Source organism: Motacilla alba, chromosome 7 (genome assembly GCF_015832195.1).
Source record: "Motacilla alba alba isolate MOTALB_02 chromosome 7, Motacilla_alba_V1.0_pri, whole genome shotgun sequence".
Classification (NCBI taxonomy): Eukaryota; Metazoa; Chordata; class Aves; order Passeriformes; family Motacillidae; genus Motacilla; species Motacilla alba.
The window spans coordinates 6,634,886-6,658,160 of record NC_052022.1 but is presented as its reverse complement, the minus strand read 5'-3'; the positions used below and the strand labels follow the sequence as shown (position 1 = coordinate 6,658,160).

Below are 23,275 nucleotides of genomic sequence, written 5' to 3'. Positions count from 1 at the left end.
GAAAATGCAAGGAAAAAAATAAAAGAGAATAGATGAGGATGTGTGATTCTTCCAAGGGTATATTACATACCCTCTACAAATAATTTCACAACCTAAGAGGGAGAAAGGAGGAAATTCAAGTCAGCATGCTTAATGCATTTATACTAACTCAATTTTATTGAATTACTTTTGACATTTTGGATTCTGTGTAAAATAAATCCCTTCATAGTGCCAATATAAACAACTATTTTCCCTTTGCCCTCGGTCAGCTGCTCAAGTATTTTCCCTTTGCCCTCGGGCCTTTCTGCTCAAACTCTTTGTTCTTTTGAAGAGCCACTCCTCTGGAATTGGGCTCCCTGGTTGGCCACTGTACCCCATTCTCCTGATAGGACAGCAGGTGGATCTGGACAGCAGCCAAAGAGAATAACCTGTGACCCAGGGACAGCAGGGATAGCAGCACTGACACACAAAACACCAGCACGGAAGGAGTATTTCTCCTCTGGCACTTCAAAAATGAAAATTGATATTCATAGCCACATTCTACCTAAGGAATGGCCTGACCTGAAAAAGGTAATAAGAGTTTAGGTATTCAGTAACAGCCTTATGTTATCAGCAACCATTTCTACCAATGTGATTTTTGAAAGAAAAATGAACGAAGGGTTCTGGGGTAAATATCTCTAGGTTTTTGTCTAATTTGGGATATTTTTCCAACTGTAAAACATTTGTATTGCACTACTTTGAAAAGCAAGGGTCCAGTAAGAAGGGGATATAAAATTGGACTCTGTTCCCCATTTTTTATATATTCTGAAGCAACTCTAAAAGTTTTCTTTGAGTTTTTTGAGACACAAAATTTTTGGATAATAAGGTATAAATTCCACTTTCTTGATAAAAATAGAGCTGTTCTGTTTCATTTCTAAATGGTATTCACTTTTGTTTTAAATAAAATAAATAATCAAATATTAGACAAAATTAATGTTAACTAAGACAAATTCATTCACATCATTACACCCACAGGCATGAAATCATTAACTTCAATGGGAGTGGGGTCAGTCTAAGTGCAGCTAATTGATGATGATAATTTTACTAATATGTGTTCTTTTTTCAGTTACTGGAAAGAAGTAGCCTGTTGTATTTAAAACAGAAAATCTCAATTGTCAGAACACTGAATCTCTAAGTGAATTTCTGTTAACTTGTTGTTGTCATTGTTGTTGTTATTATTCAGTGTCATAAATTTATTCTTGTCCACAATATTTTTCATGATCCTGTGAAATGCATTTTAGAATGAAAAATGTCATTTAGGTTTTAATGTAATCAATCTGAAAGGATTTCATATCTATTAGCTCTGCATTTCTGTGATTTTAAGCAGTCCCGTTTCAGTCAATATTAGAGAGAGAGCAGCTGGGAAATGTAAACAGCATTTTAGAAAAAAAAAAAAGTCATGAGAAAACCTGGCATTGAAAACATACATAGGATTATTTCTTTGTTAGTTGTGAAAAATAACATCATTATGCACAAAACCTCCTGGAAAGGAACGTTTGTTTCCCTGTTTGGCTATGAAGGTTTTTATAAATATCTATTTGAACACTCTATTTGTAATAATAACAGCTCCTGATGAAAAGCACATACACTGGATAACATAGGTGAGGATACAGATACTTTTAGAATAATTATGTCTGTTTTAAATGGGTAGGAGTTTAAATATCCATACCAGAAAGACAGGTTGCTTTTGCATGTTTCAGATTTTGTTGCCTTTGCGCAATAACTGCACGAAAACACCTATAGAATTCATTCTGATGTTATATGGGTTTTTTAAAAAAAAATTAAATATTTTTGTCTGTAAGTACCTTAAAAGGATAATAAGTTCACTGAGATAAAATGACCCCAAGAATTCCTTGATGTTCACAGATGTACATCAAGACTAAATTCACTAATGTTAGACACTGTGGGCCAGCACTGCATTTCTTTAAACAGAGATAAAGAAGCAAACACAATTTTTTTTTAAATTTAATTTCCACCTACTAGGTTTTTTTCCCTCTGTTCTGAGCGATTCAATGGTTTATTAATGGGCTCAGAGTAGAAAACAACTCTCAGAATTCCCTGGAGTCCTCTGGAAATTCAAGCCATTAACACAGATCATGCAAGGAAAACCAATGAGGCATCTTAACATGCACACATTTATTTAGTGTTAAACTTCTCTTTCTTGTTTCCAGCTTTGTAAATACTGGACCTTCAAAGCAGAAAATTCTATTGTCAAGATACTGATTTAACAGCCTAGGAAAATATCACAAGTATAGAAAATCACAGAAAAAGCAGATATGGACTGTCAATACCTACAACTAATACCTGAGGGGAAGAAAGAATAAAATAAGTTCAAAACCAGTGAATTTCTCTATTGGCTCTGGGCTCCTTCAGTACCCATTTCAGGTACTTCTTTTCTGCTCAGCTAACAATTGCAATTAGCGTGGATCTAGTTTAAAATTCCCATCAGTTGTCACTCATTAAACTTTCCCAAAATTTCAGTATTTTTACATGTGTATAAACCTATAAATGTATAAATTTAAATAAAATTTCCATAGTTGTATAGTTAAACAGAGCACACAGCCTCAGTGACTGCATCTGTGGCTGAGGTCAGGAGGTTTGGCTCTTCACACCCACATTAGGAGAGCTCACAGTGGCACTAAGTGATGATTTGGTATCACAGCAAATTCAGGACTGTGTCCAAATGGTTTACACTTCAGCAAAACAAATGCCTGCTCTTTGTTAGTTTCATTTTAAATATTTATTTTTTTGAGAAATGGGAATTATGAGCATTGTTTTCACTCAGAGATTCCAAGAGTTCATTCCTTTCTAATTGATAATTTATGAAAGTAAAAGGAAATCAGCATCTTACGTAGGTTTTGCGTTTTTTGCATGAACAATTCTGAATCTCGCTGGAAGAATCAATGAGTATCTAAGCTTCTTCTTTTTAGCTTCTCTTCCCTGTTTAAATATTAATAGACAAGAGGCTGACCTTCACTCCTGCTGCTGAGTCATGGAAGCTGAAAAGTGGAATCAATGCATCTTTGTGCTAATGATTAACTGATCACAGATTGGAAAGTTGTCGGCTCGATTTTCACACTGCCAGATGCTTAATTTAATATTTTCAGTGTCAAAATTATTTCAGTTAGAACCTCAATGTAGTAAGCAACTTCAAGCATTTTTAAAGCAGTTGTTTAAAAATGTTGCTGAACTGGAAATTAAAATTCCAGCTCTACAAACACCATTAGTCCAGTCCAGCTACACTTCAGCACTTCTGCTGACGTCAGTGAGGCTACTCTGGCTCAAAGCTCAGCACGTGTCTTTCTCCTGAATGAGGTATTTTTATAAGAACTGAAATTATTATTATTATTATTATTATTATTATTATTATTATTATTATTATTATTATTATTATTATTATTATTATTATTGCAGAGAGCTAACTAGCCCTGGCTTTCTCTTCTTCCCTCCACAGAGATATGGATACGGTGGATGGGTACAGCTGGATCATCACTGCAAGGTTTGGGCTCTTTGGTGCTCAGAGCTGATTTTGTGCCATCAGCAGGAATAGAAACTCACAGGAGATCTGTTAAGAAGCAAAATGGCAATAAGATTGGCTCTGTCTTTGATAGAGATTTCTCTAGAGGTCTATTTCCTATGAAGTAGTATCTGGCCAAGTCCCAGTCTACCTCAGCAGAACCTTTTGCCTGAAAGATGAAACTCACACTCTCTTGTATGAACCAGCATCCATTCTTCTTTATCATCTCACTTTAACACTGGAATGGATAGCTCTGAGAAAGTCTTTCCAACAAGACAGGTCAGGCTAAAGCAGTTTACATACAGATTTGGGTTGAGTTAGATGCAGTCATCTGTATGACAAGCAAACCCAAAAGGAACTGATATTTTAACAAACAAGTAACCTGGGAAACCAAAGCATGGATGGCATAGCTTTTGGAATACATGGCAGCTGCTGGAAGGAGACAGGAACTGGACACATTTCTGGTGATTTTGTTACAGGTTTGATGCTAAAATTCTGTGCTAAAAATAGTTTGCAGAGGAACGTTGTGGCAAGTTTTTAATGGCCTCACACACTCCTCTGAGAATTCCATCCAGCCTACTTCTCTCTGGAAATTCTGCTTGACAAAACGTGCGTGGCAAAATAAAATCCTGTTCAAACATGTGGAGCTGGGGATGTTAACTCCTAAGATTTTTTTAAAAAACCCAAAGGCCTCCCATATCATTCTCTGAAGAAGCACCAGGGTCAAACTGGAAGAAAATAATTACATGCATATTTTAAAAGTGCATTTTTGGGATGTGACTGAGTAGTTTAGTGAGGGGAGAATTTTAAATGTAGCTTGCCGAACCAAATCAGCCTTGAGGACTTAATTGTTAAATGTCTCTCTCTTAATTTCCACATATATTAATCAAAACAAATATTAGATAATTTTTAGGATGGGATGGAGTAGAGAAGTATAGGATAGAATGGAACAGTAAAGTCCAGGTGATCTGTTCATATGTGATGAAGTGCTTGGTTCTACTGTGCCTTTTTCTCACACCTCAAATATTTTTTTGTTTATTGGACAACCTGTATCAATGCACTAAACTTTTCTTAATGTATTTGAGTGTATGGCTACAGCAAACCCCTCCATCAGGTTGGAAAACCAGTTTTACAAGAACCTGAAGTATTTCACAAGAACCCAGCATTTCACAGGGGATCAGGACCCTGTAGTTGTAATATTTCAAGTAATTTTCACAACCCATGATACAGCTAACAAGTAACTTGACAGGTTGCCAAGGCAGCACTCTTAGATTTGTTGAGGGTGGCTTTAAAATATTCATTAGGACAGTATATTTGTGAATGATGTATGAAGGTAGTAACAAATTCAAGGTTAAGAACAGTTTGAGATCTCAGAACAGGGGGACAGAACCCCCCCCCCTTGGCTGAGCACATTAGTAGTAAGTATTCTGATTTAACAGGTTCTTTTCTTTAGAAAAAATTGACAGGATCCTAAATAAGACCAATTTTGTGAGGCCTTTGGAGAGAGAGAGAAATCCCTTTCTTGAAGGGCCCAAAGACTGCCTTGCCCTCAGCTCCTGTTTACTGGGAAGGTGAAGGAATTGCTGCTGGGTTTTCTTGTGTGGCTTTCAGTTTTTACCTGCAGGTGGAGTGTGTCCTCTGCCCAGTGCCTCTGCTGCATGACTGCACTGACCCACCCCACATGTACAGCACCAGAGGCTCCTCTGACTTTCAATTCACCCCTGCAGCAGATTAAAACAACCAGGAAATACTCAGGGCTTGCAGGTGTTGGTGAATTGTATCTCGTTCATTTGTGCCAGCAGAAATCCTGTTGTGTCTGTAGCAGCTGGTGGGCACCCCTAATTGTAACAATTTCCTTAATGTGGTTGACACTGCCTCTCTTTGAACAATTCACAAATTAACCAAATATGACATTTCAAAAGTCTCCAGGCTGATAAAGGAACAAATTTCATGACTGTGATAACATTTTGAAATTCCCAAATCTGGAAATCGGTGGCATATGAGAAAGGTTTTGCACTAATTCAGGTCATGGGTTTATACTGTGTTTAAGTTTTGTTTGGGATTTTTTTTTTCCAAATTCTTCAATGTATTTTTTTCTTCCCAAGGAGAAAACATTATCTGAAGACAACACAATAGGTCTGCTTTTGTCTCAGTACCAGTGGTGATAAGAAGTCACTGGACTGAAATTAACTGTGTTACACAATTATTTCTGTAGTTACTGGAATCACTGTGATGCTATTGACTTTAAAAGAACACACACATACCCAAAGGGAAAATTTAGCACAGATTTAATTAGAGCATTGTTTTGAGGTCAAAATTTGGTTTGAGGATAAACTTGGATTAAGGTACCTGGTATCTTTTCCAAATAAATATACAGTGATGTACATTGCAAAAGGAAGGGGATTTTTTTTTATAATTCTGAAGAATTAAATCAGAACTACAAATGACTGTTTTATTCATGTCTATTTTTTAAATAGTTTCTGTTTAAAAATACCTTCTGAATAGAAATAAAAGATCAAAATTTTGTCACTGAATTTCTGTAAGGAGCACAATATATCAAGAGACTATAAATTAGCAGGTACTACTTTGTCACATTTATAATATATGAAAATGTCGTTTCACAGGGACAGGCAAAGATGATGAAGGATGGAAAGGTTTTTAGAGTTATTCAAGAGAACTGCTGGGATCCAGAAGTACGGATTAAAGAGATGGACCAGTCAGGTACCTCCACAAAGGAACTCAAATCATTGTGCTTCACTTAGAATAACAGCTTCTCTGTCAGTCCATCTGAAAGTGCTCAACAACAATATCAAAAAAAAGGTTTAGCATACTAATTCCTTGGTTTTAATTTATTGAAAGTAATTAGAAACTGATATTCTTTATACTCAGAAGGAACCTGTGCCCATAACTTTCCTCATTCTCAGTAGCAATTTATTCCCCACTAGAATTGATTAATTTTGGTGGGATTTAAGACACTAAGGAACTCATTGACAAAAGTAAGGATGACTGACCCTGGACTTGAAATGGCACCATACATTCCAGTTAAAATGTGATTCACAAAGGAGGAGGAAGCCCTTTCATTTTTGTTCCAAATATTAAAAATATTCTTTTTACACATAGGATTTCTTGTATGTCTGTTTCCTTTTCTAATAGCTTTTTTCTGTTTATCCATGTGTCAGCCTCATTCTGTGTTTTTGCTGTAGGACTCTGAGCCTAGAGAACTGGTAAAATTACTTTGTCCGAAAAGGGAGTTTTCCTCATTTAGAAATTTAGCCAGATGCCAAATTTGCAAATTTATTTTCCATCATGTTCCATACAAGCCACTAAAAAAGGTTGGTGAGATGGAAGGCTGAAGGAAGGAATTTCTAGGCAGATCAATTATTTTTGCTAGTTCTTCTAAACACTGTAATTCCAAATTACTCTTGTAAGAGAAATATTATGTTACTAAAGATTATTTTTTCTTAGATTGAGGCCTGATAGTTCCTACATCAGTTTCCCAGTAGACACAACTCGAATATCTTCAACTTTTTCATAAGGAACAAACACCTGAACTGCTTAAAAGAGCAGATATTGTACAAGTAGCATCTTTATGATTATTGCTTCCTCCTCTCTGGCCTTACCACCCTCGACAAGCACATGAAAGAGGTTGTAGCCTGTGGGGAGTTGGTCTCTTCTCCAAGATGACAAATAACAAACAAGAAGAAATGGCCTGAAATTGCACCAGGGAAGGTTTAGATTGGGTATGAGCAAAAATTTCTTCACAAAAGTGTTGTCGAGCCCTAGAAGAGCCCTGGTGTAGTCCCCATCCCTGGAGGGATTTAAAGGATGTGTAGATGTGGTGCCTGGGGACACAGTTCAGTGGTGGGCTTGGCAGAACTGGATTCATGGTTGGAGTCAATGATCTAAGAGGTCTTTTCCAACCTAAATTATTCTGTGATTCTGTGTTAGGAGATAGTCTGGGTAATTCTTAGGGAGTTTTAGTGCAACACATAACATAGGCTAGCTTGGGAACCCACCAGGCAGTGAGCAATTTATGTAAACACAATTTAGACAATTTTCATCAACTGCATTTTCACCCTGGAAAAGCAGTATTGAAACTCCAACCATTAGACTTTTAATGGGAATGCCAGAAAGCCTTTGCAAACTCTGAAATATGCTGCCTTGTCACAGAGTCACAGAATCATGCCTTTACTAGGCTGTAATGGTTCTCTGAGTTAGCTCAGGGATTTTGGAGATTACCAAATCACTCAGCTACACAGTGGATCATAAATAGCCTTTGGGCATCTTTCAGGTATTTCCCTCAGCACTAATGGCAAGTTTCTACAAAGCAGTTCTGCCCCATATATTTGTTGTAGACAAAGGGAAACCACAGGAGGATTTTTTTTTTCAAATTTTTGCAGCAGCTCTCCAGAAAAGAAAATGTATCATGAAAGCAGCATCACAGTATTTCTTCAAGAACTAAACAGTGCTTGCTTGGTTAAAAAAAATCTAAACCTGTATGTTACAGCACCATCTGGTGACTTGTGTCCTAAAAATGTCCCTTTTTATTACAGCACTTCAGACATACAGGCATCAGGCAATTAATTATTATTTCATCCTTACCACTCAGCTAATGATAAAGACTGTGGACCACATTTACTCCTTTTTGGTTTAGAAAGCTGCAGCTACTTAATATAAAGACTGCTTTCTCTTACACAAGCCTAGATAGAATATACCCAAAATTTAACCTCCAAACATGGCATAGTTTTGGGACAAAGATGCAAAGAGTCTCCCAGCTGAACAAAACTATAATCAGTCACTGAAAGGTATTTTTAACTCCAAGACATAACTTAGAGCTTGGTTGCTAAAAGGCAATGCCCAAGAAATCTTGCCAGTGGACCAAAGAGACTCAATTACTTCTTTCAATCATATATCCTAGGTCTAATTGATGTACACACTTCTGTCTTGATCCACTCAATAAAGCAACTCTCCATGTAACTCAATAAAACAAGCTGTAAAAGTAATTAACATCACAGTTCTGTGACACAAATCATCACAGTTTTGTTTGAGAGAATATAGTTCATCCTAACTGTCTTTCCTTGTTGTTTTCTCCTTTGTAAAACCCTCGGAAGAGGGTAAAAAAGTAGAGGCTTTTCTGTGCTGATTCTTCTTCCTAAAGCTAATGTCTCGGAACAGTCAGCTTGGAAAGGTATCTTTAAGGTTTATGTTGAATTTGCTCAGAAGTGTAAAAATGGATTGAAAGCAGAAACAATGGTTTTTGTGGAAAACATGGAGAATGTTCTCAAGAGACTAATCAAGTGTCCGTATTGGTGGATGATCTAACTTGCATAATTCAGTATTTATGTAATTTTGCAGACCTAATCCTTACCCCTAAACCATTGCTGCTGTACATAATATTAATCAGGTCTTGTAGCAATCTGAGTCAGCTTCTTCTCTTGTTTCCTACTTAAACTTCTGAGGAGGAGAATAAATCATTTTAATCATTCAAATATTTTGGCAAGTCATTTAGAGTTCTCCTAGAGTTCATTCTCCTGGAGTTTTTTCTGGCATCTTTTGTTCTAGTGGTTTTACTACTGACAACCAAGTTAAATTTTTTGAAGCATGAGAAGATATGTGCAAAAATATTATAAACCAACCTAAAAAACACCAAAATGAAACAGTGTTGCATGTAATTATTTTGTGATGTCCTAATTACTCTTTATTGTTTGTTTTGTTTGTCTGCCAGGTTTGTTGTTTTCACTCCTGTAACCTGTCACACAAAACATTATAATAGAGATTTGTGTTTGAGCAGAAACAAAACAACATGGACTTAATTCTTTTTATTTTTAACATCAAAGTTATTTCTGAAAACAGGCAGATTTTTTTATATTTACAACCTCAGTAGTCCAGACACAAGATGAATGAAACCTAACACAACATAGCTTTTGGAACACTTAGGAAAACATTGTTTAACACCCATTGTTAACATAATGTTACTTATCTTTGGGCTAATTAATTAATTTATTTAATATATATGACAAATTCACCCCAAAGTAAACTTGAGTTACTGTGTTCTGTTGGTTTAATGTCAGTTTCATTCATGTGAGAGTAATACTAAATTACTATTTTAATTGTTTCTACATGTGCATATTAAGTCCTTCTACAATCAAAGACCCTGATTCCAAGAATTAGCTAGCATGAATATGGTAGTGTTTTTTTCTTTCTACTTTGCAAAAATATCCAAATCCTAATAAATTGACACACTATGAATTTTATTGCCTTGATCCTTAATTTAAAAATAAATAATAATTTCTCTATGTCACTGTTAAATCAGTCTTTCTTATCATTAAAGCTTTTACATTCTGCCTCTCAAACCAAAGTACTTTCTTATTTATAACATTTTATCAAAAACAGAGAACAAAAACAGAAGCATTAATTATTTGCTTTTTCTTACTCAGGAGTCACCGTCCAAGTCCTGTCCACAGTCCCTGTAATGTTCAGCTACTGGGTAGGTTCCAGCTAAGATATTTCATAATTCATATGTAGCAACATTTTTAAAATAGAAAAGCATCTTCCTACAAATTGAAGTAGTCACTAGGATTGTTCTGCTGTGAAAATGAAAAGGCAAAAAAGGAATGCAGGTATGAGAAGATGTCTGCAGGATGTCCTGGCACAGCTCCACACCAGAGCACACCCAGGGAGAAAAGATAAAACAACAACTGAATTCCTTATGGGGGCCTTATGGGGGCAGCTGGAAATGGAGAGAAAATGAATCCAACACGAATCCATGGTTAGCAGGCAGACATATATGTACACATTCCATGAAAGCTAGACATCAATCAGTACCTTCTCTGGAAAAAAATAAAAAGATACAAAGGATGTATTTGTGGCCTTGTCCCACTTTCCTTTAAATGTGGCATGGGATTCATTAACCTAGAATGCTTTGAATCTTAAAATTCAGGAGCAAATTTAAGTTCCTGTGTTCCCCACGTGGTGATCTTGAATGCTTCAAAGAAATAAAGACAAGCTGAGGAGATAGATCACAGCAAAATGCTGTTCCATATACATTCTAAATGTGACTGTTCAGCAATGTGCACAGGTCATGATGCTCACATGTAAATGGATTTGTGCTTTAAGAACTATTGTGCTAAGCCCATGTATAATACCATTGATATTCAGAATTTCTAGTTAGTAACATCTTTTCAAAATTTTATTCTGGTATCAAAGGGAATATTTTCCATTAAATATGTATTGGGGGGGAAAAAAACAGAGATTGATTGCATTGGATATTGCACTTCCTTATTAGAATTATGGATGCTATCCCTTCTAAATGTTAGAGAAGTTTGCTCAAGCTTTCCCTGTAGAACTCACATGCTCCAACATCTCACATTTCTTATTTTTATTTCTTCAGCTCCAGTAATAGGAGAGTAAATATTCATTGCTATGTATAAAAATTATATGCTGAGGTTTTTGCATGGGTATAAACAAAACTAGGGGACTGCTTTACACAAAAGACCAGTACTCATGTTCATCAGCAACCTGGGCTTTATTACACTCATCCTGAGCAGTAAAGGCAACAGCAGCTGATAAAATATTCAAGAGAAAAAACAGAACCATACCCAGAGGTTTTAAAGCTAGGCAGAATTTAGCCCTACAGGTTTCCAGCTATTCAGAACTGTAAAGCAAAGTTGGATTCAAACCCTACCAGTTGTTTGCAATGACATTTATCCAATAACTTCCAAAGCTGGTAACATTTGAGAACTATATTTAAATGCACTGTTCTGCTTCATATCTTACCAGGCCAAACCTCAGGATACTTTAGATCTTGCCCAGATATTAAATAATGACTTAGCTGCTACAGTAAAGAAGTACCCCAAGAGGTTTGTTGGGCTGGGCACGCTACCTCTGCAAGCTCCAGAGCTGGCTGTGAGGGAAATGCACCGCTGTGTGAATGAACTTGGATTTCCTGGAGTGCAGATTGGATCTCATGTCAATGAGTGGGACCTGAATGCCCCAGAGCTGTATGATATTTATGCTGTGAGTAGCTGTTGCTTTCCTTCTTTGGGGGAATTCTGTGATATGGAAATCTGTCTAAGAATATCTTGGAGCACATTGAGTCATCATTGTGCTTCTAATCTGCTTAGTGATCAGAGAGACTCAGCTTTAATTGTGAATGATAATTTTTTATACGATATAATGGCAATGATACAACACACTCTGAAACATGTTTTATAATAATGAATAACAAATTTTGTTTTATTACATGAGTTCTCACTGTAGATCTGCCTTCTTGATTTGTGAGGATAAGTGGAATATCAAATAAAACACTGTTTGCATTTGAGTTCAAGTTACTGTATCCAATCCTATTGAAATAACTAATAAACCCCCCTGAGATTATCAGAGATACCTATAGCACCAAAGTACCTCACAGAACTATGTAAACAGGACCAAAATTCCCGAAGTGTATGTATTGATTATCAAATGAATTAATAGATAGCATTTCTTGAATAGCCTGAGATCCAGATGAGGTTAGTCATTTGTCTAAATTAGGGGTTTCATCAATGTCCATTCTGAATCTGTTTCTCAGGTTATTAGAGCTGTCAGCATGGAATTGATTCACAGAGGTTATTTTGCAGGATGCTCAATTTATTCAGAATCTCTGTTGGTGCAACACCTGGACTACTTGTTTTTATGGCCATATACAGTCAGATATCAACATCTGCTCCTGGAGATGCCCACGTTCCTGGAATCACAGCATGGGTGAGGTTGGGAAAGGCCTCTGGGGGCCACCTGGACCAACCCCCTGCTCAAGCAGGGCCACCTACAGCCAGATCCCAGGACCATGCCCAGGTGGCTTTTAAATATCTCCAAGGATGGAAACTCCACAGTCCCTCTGGGCAACCCGAAATGTCCTGATCTCCACCAAACCTTTTCTTCTAGGGGACAAACAGTCCCAGTTCTCTCAGCATTTCCTCAAAGGAGAGATGCTCAGTCCCTTCACCATCTTGGAACTCTCTCTCCAGTAACTCCATGTCTCTGCTACTGAGATCCCTCTCTTGTTCTGGGATCTCTCTCTTAAACTGTACATCCTTCAGCTTATGTTTCACACATGTAGGAAGTAACCCCTTTCATTTTTAGAAACATCTCTGGATAATACAGATTATGAAATTAAGCCATATTGGATAATGAACTTTGCCAAACTACCAGGCCAGTTATTGAATTGCTATTTTTAATTTACAAATGTAGATGGCAATTATTCTCCACGATCCAAAAGTTGCAGCTTTTATTTATGCATGTATGGGTAAATAAACACAAATTTTTCAAATGTGTGATAATCTCCTTAGCAACAAGAGCATGTCCAGAAATACATCTGACAAAACGAAGCTGTTAAATCCTGGTTAAGCATATGAATGACTATGATGAGTGTGTATTTAAATTTAAGCACACAGTTAAATTACAGTCAGAGTCAGCATCCAACACTAGTCTTCTGTTTGCCTTTCCAAAGATGTCATTAGTTTTGGAAAAGTTACCATACTTGGGTAGAGATGGATTATTGATCAGAATACAGCCAGATTTTGAACTCTTAGGAAGGATTAGGAATGTTTTAAAATTTTTTAAGCCAGGCAGAGGGCCAAAGGGGAAAAATGTAGTGCAACTCAATGAAAATTTCTGAATGCAGCTGGAACAATTCTGCAAAACCATCCTCAAATGATTCTATAAGACAATATGGGAATTCATTCATATATGTATAATGAAAACAAAAGAATGTTTCCTTGAACTGATTTTATACTACAGGATGGCTGAAAAACAGAGCTGGAAAAGCATTTTTGTATTGCATTATTCTGAGAAACACTTGGTTCACTAAAGAGATGTTATCATCTATGCTTCCAGTCCTGTAGTCACAGGAAGAGCTGTGAAACTGAGTGAGGACTTCAGAATATGGCCCGGAGGAGTAAATATAGCCAACTATTGCTTATAGTTCTTACTTGTGGGCCTATTTTCATTACTAGTACTACTGCTCAGTACAGATTTGCAGGCCTTTGAAAAGCATGACTAAGATCTAAGATGCATTTTGCTATGATTAGTCAAGATTCAGACTTTTTCTTTCTGCTGCAGGCTGCTGAGCAATTAAATTGCTGTCTCTTTGTGCATCCCTGGGACATGCAGATAGATGGGAGGATGTCCAAATATTGGTTTCCCTGGCTAATAGGTAAGTATATATTTACTTTGCTTAACCTACATTTATGAACTGGATTGTGTCCAGGAGATTGCTGCCAAGTAAAGTACAAGTACAGAGAAAATTATATCATTTTTCTGTCAAACTTTCTTCTTTTTTTTAATCTAGTATTATGATTAAGTCTGTTGTGTAAACTCAGCAGTCATTTGTTTCTAAGCTTGTTTAGCTTTTCTTTTAAATACCTAGAATTAAAATTATTCAGACTAGCAACAGAATATAGTATTCTCTTTTGCCCTAAATACAAAGAGCAGATAACAAGAAGTGAATCATCTCAGAAATTAGCTCCTCAAAAATAACTGGAGTAAATGAAGGAAAAACCAAACTTTTTTTTTTCTATAATTTCTTGGGTTATTTTTTTAGAAATAGGTTGATCAGAGAGGAAATAAATCTAACTTTATATCAGCTGTAGCTGAAACAACATGTATTTTGAAAGCTCTCAGTAGATGTGGGATATTATCTAGTTTCCATTTTTTCCCCATTTGATAGGTAAATCATAACATTGAATAACAGGAGCAGAGTTATTCTGCTACCCAGAAATGTTTAGACCTGATTCTACCCTCATGCATTTTGGTTTTTGTTGGGTTTTTTGCATAGTTTTGCACTGCCACCAGTTCTGAAAAACATACACAACATATATATAATACACATTCTGCTTGGAAAATCTTGCTGTCCCAATCACCAATGCATTATCTTGAAAAAATATCAGTTACTCTTAATCAGATCAGGCTCAAAAACAAATATTTAAGAAGAAAATACAATTATTGCATTTACTTAACAAAGTGAAAATAGAATATTTTCTTACTAAGCCTAATAATGCTTTGCATCTGAGCGTATGGTAAAACATTAATAAAAATAACCTTTCCAGCTGGATGGGTGATGTTTCCCCCATAAATATGGGGAACTCCGTTCCTGATTTCAAGCTGCATGTCTGAAGTTGGGTGTTTAAAATGGCATGATATTCTAAATATGTTGGGTGTGATCAGAAGCTGAGGCCTGCTGTAGGAACCTAAATTCCTATTCTCTTCCTAACTAGGCATCCAACTCAGCTAGGAGCAAAGAGAGAGACAGGTTAGTTCTAAACTATAGGATCTGGCATCATGTGGTAACCAAACCCCAAATCTGTGTTGGAATATCCCTTAACATATCTGCTTCCTACAAGCAGAGGTGAGAAGACAGCCTGGCATATTCCAGACTTGTCTCTGAGCAGGAATAACAGGAATCAGGCCTGTGCAGGGTATTTCAGGACATGCCCAACCTGTCTATCATCTGTCCTAGTGGTATGGAGTAAAAACTGGATTTAGAATTCAGAAGACCTTCACTCCCATGCCTGTGTCTTCATTTCAGTTAATTAGAGTTCAACTCTGTGTCCCTCCAGTGGAAATAATGCATGACCTTTGGTAACTGTCCTGCAACTATTACTTTTTCAGTTGGCTCAAGGCTAATGGAAGAAAATTAAAACAACGTTTAAAAATCAAAGAGGAAGTTTATAAAGTAAAGCTCTTACACAATTAAGATGTTTTTCTTCTTAGGCATGCCAACAGAAACAACCATGGCCATTTGCTCCATGATTATGGGAGGAATTTTTGAAAAATTCCCTAAGCTGAAAGTTTGCTTTGCACATGGAGGTGAGTAGTGTACCATGGGAAACTCCTGTTCTTTGGCTGAGCATGGTACAGTTGTATTTTCTGGTATCTCAGCTAATGGGGTCACCATGGGAAGCCTGCCACCAGCTGAGCACTGTCACCCCAAAGAAGACAGTCTGACAGATAGCTGCTTTTATGAACACTCTGCAGCCTGCAGGGCTTGAACTGCTACAACAGTTAAGGGAAAACCAAAAGGAAGGGGAGGCAGCAGGTGGTTTAAGGAAAGGGATGAGGAAGCAGCAGGAGGAATTTGGGCATCACAGTAGTGAAGAAGTGAGAAAAATAGAGACAGAAGCTAATGAAGGTAAAGGAATAAAAAACCACCAGTGCAAAGCACTTTCTTTCTAAAGAGCTGCCAGGAAAACTTATGGATCTTTGGTGATAAGGTGGCTTTTTTCCCTCTTACATATTTTCAGCTTATTGAGAGTTATTAACAATTCTTTCTTGCAGGTGGAGCTTTTCCATACACAGTGGGTCGAATTTCCCATGGCTTCAACGTGCGCCCTGATTTGTGTGCCATGGATAATAAGGTGGATCCACGAAAATACCTCGGCTCATTTTACACAGACTCTCTCGTTCACGACCGGGGGGCACTAAGGCTGCTAACAAGTGTAGTAGGAGAGGTGAGTTTTAGGGCTTCCAGAAGTGGGTGAGTCATTCTTCAGTTAATTTTCCAGGAAATAGCAAAAGGAGAAGAGAAGAAGAAAGCTGGAAGAGACAGCGTCACCCAGATGGGTTTCTGCCATGTTGATAATGCTTTTACCGTATGGATTTATTGCAATGGTGGGTTTAATCCAGGAAATCGTGCACTGTCAACCTTAGTTCCATCCCTCTCTGAGCTTGTTCAGGATGGGACTTCAAGCAAAGTCAAGGCTCAGTTTAGAGCCTGGTTTTCAAATGGCTTAATTTTCAAATTCTAGTGCATGCTTGAAGAAATCGAACTGTATTTCCACTTGGGAAGTTATAGACCAAAAAAAAAAAAAATCTGTAATTAGGAAAGCTTTTGTGAGTATCTCAGAGAGACAATTAAACATTATGGGTTTGCAGAAGTACTTTAGTTGTTTGTCAAGATATTTTTGCAGTTTAGCAAACCATTTAAATGAGGTACAGCATGGGACAGAAAAATCCTAAAACATTCAAATAATCCCTTCTCATTTAGTAAATGCTCAGGAAAGGATTGAAGATGGCATCCCTCATGCCAGCTTCCAATGGATCACTGCAAATCAACAAGATACCTGTCTCTGTGCCTTGATCTCTGCACCTCACAGTGTCTGCAGCCAGAGGCAGATACCTCCCAGAGGTCAAATCAGAAATGCAGGCTCTGACAGGGATTTTCTTGTCTCAACAGCTGCAGTCCTGTTTCCTGTACATCAGTGTCTAGACTCACATGGTATCAGGCTGTTTCTGTCATCAGAGCCTCCTGTATGACCAAAGTTCAAAAAAGAATCTGTTGATTTCTCATGTCTAATAGTCTGAACAGGTTACTGCAATAAATCTTCTCTAGAACTGGTACAGAAGTGACTTGCCTAGGCCAGACAGAAATAGCAAAGCAGCACTATTGCTTTCTTTATTGTGGTACTCTGAGCTCAGGTATCACACTTTAAAATCTGTTGGTTTTCAGTTTATGCTGCACCTAAAGTCTGTAGCTTTGGGACTGGAGTTCAGCCTGCAGCTCCCCTGCAGGACTTGTGCCTTTTAGGAAAACTTTGCATTTGAAGATTCGTGGAAAATCGACCATGTGACAGCACAATACAGCTTGAAACAATAGCATGGAAACTTTTGTACATGTATAGGTTTTTACACATACAAGTTTGTACTGCAGCTCTAAGGAGTGGAGACATCTTTTTGGTTAAACCACCCTGAAGCAAAAATAGATTTAGGGAAGGAGCCCCATAAAATGTGCAAAAAGCCTGCCACAGAACCTAATTCCATTAGAAACAAGTAAGATAAAAGCCAGGTCAATTTACTCAAAAAAGATCTGGAATAAGCTATTAGTACTAGAAAGTTCTGATAACATCAGTGGGTGTGAAGTCAGGTGGCATTTGCCATCTCTGTGCCAGGGATTAATTTTAGGCACCAGATGGGTTACTAATAAAATACTAGGGCTCCTGCCCAATACTGATTTCTTTTAATTTCTGTTGCCAACCTCTAAATAGCAAACAAATCATGGTCCACAGCCCAGTAGTTTTTGATATGCATTATCTTTTGAATCAACTGTAGCTTAAAGCAAGTGGCTTTAAGGTTTTTTACAATAGATTTTAAAATTTTAGTGTGTGTGATGTGCACATCCATTCTACAAGACACCCAAAGGCTTATGGAGTAACAGTTCAACACTTGCCTCTGTTACCTCCTTTTCTGAGAAATCTCCCCAGATCCAGACCATGTTCATTCTAAGTATATTTTCTTTGTACATGCAGTTCTAGTACACAAGGATGAGTCTAGCTCTTGAATTTTAAATTGCCAGCGCAAGGAGAAAAGATCACTCACTTGTTTCCTTTTACCCATTTTAAAATGTTGGGAGACATATTTTGTCATTGTGAGGAAGGCCTTGGTAAATTAGCAGCGTGTGTGACTCAGGCTGCCTGAGACCACAGATTCTTTTTGTGAACTGAATCTGTTCAGCTGAACTGCAGATGTCAAGAGCAAAGCAGGAGGGAAAGTACAACAGGATGCTGAGTCCATTGCTGAAGAATTGAAGTTTTTTTCTCTCTGAACTTCTGTAGCACACAAGTCTAATGGCACTTCTGCTTCAAACTCAGAAGTTTTGCATCTCAAGGCTGCTCTAAACTATTGCTGTTGTGGGAAAGCTGCTGTCTTTGCACCACACTTTATTTTCTCTACTTTACATCCTAAGAAGCTACACATAGACTCTGGTCCTTAATTGTGATTAGTCTTTGCAACTGGAGTTTTGAGGAGAGAGAGATTATGGACTGTAATTTGATAATCTAAGAGTCACTCAGCATTAGCCTCTCTGGTGTCTTATTTATTTTATCAACAGACTATTAAAATTAAGAGTCTTAACAGAATAAATTTGGCCAGCATAGTACACAGGATATTGGTGTCTTCTTTAATTCTACTCTGAGTATTTTGAGCTCAAACAATGTGACATGAGGTGCAATCCCAGTGCTGAAAAGTCATGAGTCAGATACCAAAAACATGTTTTTTACACTCAGGAGAACTTTCTTTCTCTTTTCAATAGCCTAAGGCATCTTGTCCTTGAAAACAAAAACATTCACATCACGATTTCAAATTTTACTTTATAACCATGAAGATTAAAAAGTTCCCTCTTTTTCTAAGGAAAGTTGACATTCTCACATAACACCCTTCCATGAGTCAAATGCTTAAAGAAACACCAAGTATCTCAGCGCTTTCAGTGCAGACATGTTGGCAGAGTAACACATATAAGATTAATAATGCTGGGCTAAAAACAATGTGATGGAGTCTTGAGGCTGACACTGTAACTTTGTGAGCTGCAGGTTTGAAATAGGCCAGGTCTCCAGAGAACAGCTCAGAGCTGTGCAGGAAGGAATCAGTGTGAGGGAAGATGTGCTTGGACATGGCTTTGGGTCCCTGGGGAACTGCCACTGCCTGGCACCAGCGCGTGGCGTGCTGGCCTTGAGCTGATCAGAGTTAAAATCCACTGACAGCTGTGATGAGTTGTGTCCATTTAATCTCATCCCTTCTTAGTTTGAGGTGCAGGTTAATTGGGGATGGAAGCAGAAATACACACTCCTGAGAAAGAATTTTGTAAGAGTGCAGAATCGCTGCAGTCATTTGCTCCCCCCGTGACGAGGTAGCATGAGGTGAATACAAATAAACACAAAATCCCCAATGTTGCTGGCTATAAAAAGTGAAGAACTGGGTTGACATGGGATTAAATGATTCAGTGCATCTTTGCAAAAACTTCCCCATGGTGATTCCTCCAGAGCCATCATCCAAAGGCAAAGCATTCTCCAGTCAGAAGTTGGAGCTAAACTACAGCGTTCTGGACTTTTTTTCAGGTGCATCATGGCAGTAGGAAAGAAGGCAAAATTCAAGGCAAATACAATTTTTCCTTATGTAAGAGGATGAAGTCATGCTTAAAGATTTCTGAGATTCATTTTCAGATTTAGGTCCTTATTACTGTGAAAAAAGTGGTGCTGAATAGCAGGGTCCACTGAGGTTAACCATTAGCCCCATGTACCTCTCTAATAGGAGAGATGTGCTAATTAAGGAACGACCTCCAAGTCTTCCAGGGAAAATTGACTTTGTTGGTATGGTTTGGAATAATATAACAGTACTTCCCTTATGCTAGGAGCATTATTCATCTGCAGAGGCTTCACAGCACTCCCCTGAAGCTGGTTGCTAAAGACAGCAAATGTATTGCAACCCCCATTTTATAGATGGGTACAAAACTGAAGCTCAAAGGGTACAAATGAACAGCCCAAGATCACTGGGAGCACAGCAAGAACGTTACTTCTACATTTTTCTATCTGATTTACGGCTCTTAATTTTACTACTAATGAACAGATTCCATGATCAGCTGTGAAGTACTTTCAAACAGAGGGAAAAATATATCTACATAGAGAGGAAAAGAAAAATATATATTATTGCAGTGAGGATGTGGGATTTATTTCTGGTTCAGTATGTAGGAGATGTAAATAAGAATAGGAATAAGAATATACAAACCTTCCTGTCTTACATGACCTTCCCTAGTGAACAGATGGACAAATTCTGCTTCCTTCTCTTTTATTTAAAAACCCACTTTCTCATATAAACCTGGTATTGTTTTTTGTTGTTTTTTTAATCATAAAATACATGACATTTGTTTTTCTTATGTGAATAAAGCATCTTGGTATTGAATATTATAAATAAAATAATATATTTAGATGCTTCAAAGTACACACATCCATATCTATTTTCTTTAGTCTATGCTCAAAATCTAGTCTATGCTATAAATCTATGCTGGATTTATTAGACAGAGGGTATAAATTTTCCTAGGCTAATCTTATGTTAATTCTTCCATAATAAATTAGAACACAGGACAGAACATAGGAGAGAACAATAGAATGTGTCTCTTCTGTTTAGATTTTGGGCGAAGGTTTGTGTAGACTCTTTCAGAGACTTTTGGGTGACATCTAGTGGAGATTAAAAAAAAATTTAAAAAGCATTTGATAAAAAGAAAAACAAACCATTTCAGAAAATAACTGTATGATGTTTTCTTCACCCTACTTCAGTATTGAACTCTGGTAAGAGAGTCAAACATTATAACAAATTCTAACTGTGCTTTATTGACCCAAGCAATAGACACTCATGCCTCAAGCCTGGGATTTGCATTTTCAACTTTCTGCTTATGAGAATTAAAATACCATAACTTCAGTTAGATACCACAAAAATGGTTAATAGATATCCTGCATTTTTTTTCCAAATAAAATGCATCCAAAAAACTCTTGAGTCATTGTTTTCAAGCTTTGTTCTTTTCCTAGTGGAAGTTATGATCTTCATATTCACTTTCATAATTAATCAGTCCAATATATACATCTAATTTCTTGTACTTCATTATACATTCCAGAAAGTATGTGCTCTATTTTTAATGTTAATTTAAAGGAAATTTAAAATCTGGAAAAATTAAAATTTATGAGTTTAAAATATAATATTAATGTTACTATAATGTTGATCCATATTATTTAAATTCTATTGTTTAATGTTACTACAAAATGTACAATTCTTTTTTATTACCAGGACAAAGTTATTTTGGGGACAGATTACCCTTTTCCACTTGGGGAACTGGAACCTGGAAAATTGATTGATTCAATGGATGATTTTGACTATAAACTGAAGGTATAACTTTCACATTTGAGGGGTTTTCCCTCCTTTTTAAGTCTCTGTATGAGACATGAGATAAAACACTGAAAAATCAGTGTAGTACTCTGATTTCTGCAAAGACTGGAAGAGACCCTTCAGTCTCTTTGCAGCAGTTCCTTTTAAAGCACAAGTAAAAGCATTTGAGTTAAATATGAGCTAAGCACAAACGTGTGTGTGTTTTGTTTTTACAGGATAAACTCAAGGCTGGAAATGCTCTGGAATTTTTGGGTCTTAGCAGAAAACAGTTTGAATAATTATGAAGTCCTAAAGTGGCTAAACTTCGGAAATAATATCCTTGTTATTTCTGTTGGCATGTGCTATTGTGCAGATGAAAAATAAACCTGACAATTATCTGACAGTCTCTTGTTATTTCCAAAGCAAAAGCAAGGGTACTGGAAATGAGTATGCACAGGTATTGCCTGAGGATTTAGGCTGTTTTTAAACAATTCTGCAAAATCCCTGCTTTCATAATAAAGGAGAGATTGCATCTTTTGCAGTTATGATAAGAATCTCTGAATTATAATCAATGTCATGTTATTAGGACTTGATTCCTAGGAAGGAAAAAGCTGAAAAAATTATGTACCCACTACATTTCTGTCTTTGTTATGATGGCCAAACAGAATTTGAAGGAATATTAAAACAGAATTTAAACAATGTTGATGCCAAATAAAAGGCAACACTTGCTTTTCTCCACTGGTGGAAAACGCAGCCCACCACACTCAGCTCAGCACTGCAGGTGCACTTGTGCTTTGTCAATGTTGTGACAGGATGGAAAAGGTCTGTGCGGGGACTTTACATATTAGCTGCCACCTACAGCACCGGGAACTTATTCATCAGAAACAATTTGAACAATACGGTTGTAGGTGCAGAAATAATGTATTTGTGTGGGTATTACTTGGCGTGTCACTGTCACTGTCACAATAAATACTAGTGTTTGGCAACAGTATGGGTTCATGTTCTATTCCTTACAAAATGCTAAAAGTAAGGCTGGATATTTTAAATGTTGAAGTGCTCATGCTCTCCCTAGCTTGAGTCCTGCTATAAGAATGGAAAGGTGGTTTGAAACAGGTTTTCATTATTATCCAGTGAGTGCACAGGCATCCTCCTCCCAGGAGAATTGCGTACCAGTCAGGAAAACGCGGATTAGCACTTGCAGTCTTTGCTCTTGTGGGAACATTGGCTGGCTACGTGTGGTGTCACCATTCCTCTGCTCAGTCTTGGAACATTCCAGGCAAAACAGTGTTAGACAGAAGTTGTTTTTAGCTCTGGCCATAGTTGTGACAGGCTGAACCTGAAGGATGCTGAACATCAGCAGTTCTGCTGATCCCAGCCTCCGCTGGACAACAAAGAAAGCTCTGTCCTTCTTTACAGTGTCCAACCCACCCCCCAAAAAAGTGGTTTGTGAAGTAGTTGGAGCTTAATTAGTCAGCAGCTCAGAGGTTTAGAATATTAAGTTTTTATGTAAGAGGAAAAGAAGAGCCAGAAAATAGCTTTAACAATATTTATTGTCCTCAGATTTGCAAGACTTCTGTTGTCCTTTTTTATTTAAATATCCATATGCAGGCATTGAGGTTTCAGAGGGTATGATTTTCCAGCCAGATTGTTTTAATTAAATTTCAAAGTCAAAAGGCAATTTCATTCTCATATTTCCCTTCAGTATACATGATTCTCACAGATGTTTAAATGGATTTCAGAGGAAAACACACTGTGATTCCTCCAATACATTTTAATTGGATTAATTCTTCAATTTTTTATGAATGAAAACAGTTAAGTTAATGAAAATGCAATGTCACATCTTTGGGGACCAAGGTCTGGAACCTCTCCAATAGCAAGAACTGTATTTAATTACTTTAACCTGTGACTAAATGAGTGACTGCAGTATCCTGCATGGGAGTTAATTAATGTGCATACCCTGCATAAATCATATTCATTATGCACTGTCATTATTTAATGATATTCTACCTATTCTTGATATGTTAAGATTTTTAAGACAAGGATATATATATATAAAACCTTCCCTCTATCTTTTCATTTCAT

The 23,275-nt window shown here is 37.1% G+C and overlaps 1 protein-coding gene across 1 annotated transcript; it reads left to right on the top strand.

Annotated features, from left to right (window-relative positions):
- Positions 1 to 324: 324 nt before the first annotated feature.
- Positions 325 to 22,181, top strand: ACMSD (aminocarboxymuconate semialdehyde decarboxylase). Its single transcript, XM_038143092.1, has 10 exons — positions 325 to 549; positions 3,473 to 3,517; positions 6,160 to 6,256; positions 9,973 to 10,022; positions 11,315 to 11,551; positions 13,631 to 13,724; positions 15,281 to 15,376; positions 15,845 to 16,017; positions 21,116 to 21,214; positions 21,430 to 22,181. Exons 1-10 carry the CDS (start codon positions 493 to 495, stop codon positions 21,490 to 21,492), a joined length of 1,011 nt encoding a protein of 336 aa, XP_037999020.1. The 5' UTR covers positions 325 to 492; the 3' UTR covers positions 21,493 to 22,181.
- The last annotated feature ends 1,094 nt before the right edge of the window (positions 22,182 to 23,275 follow it).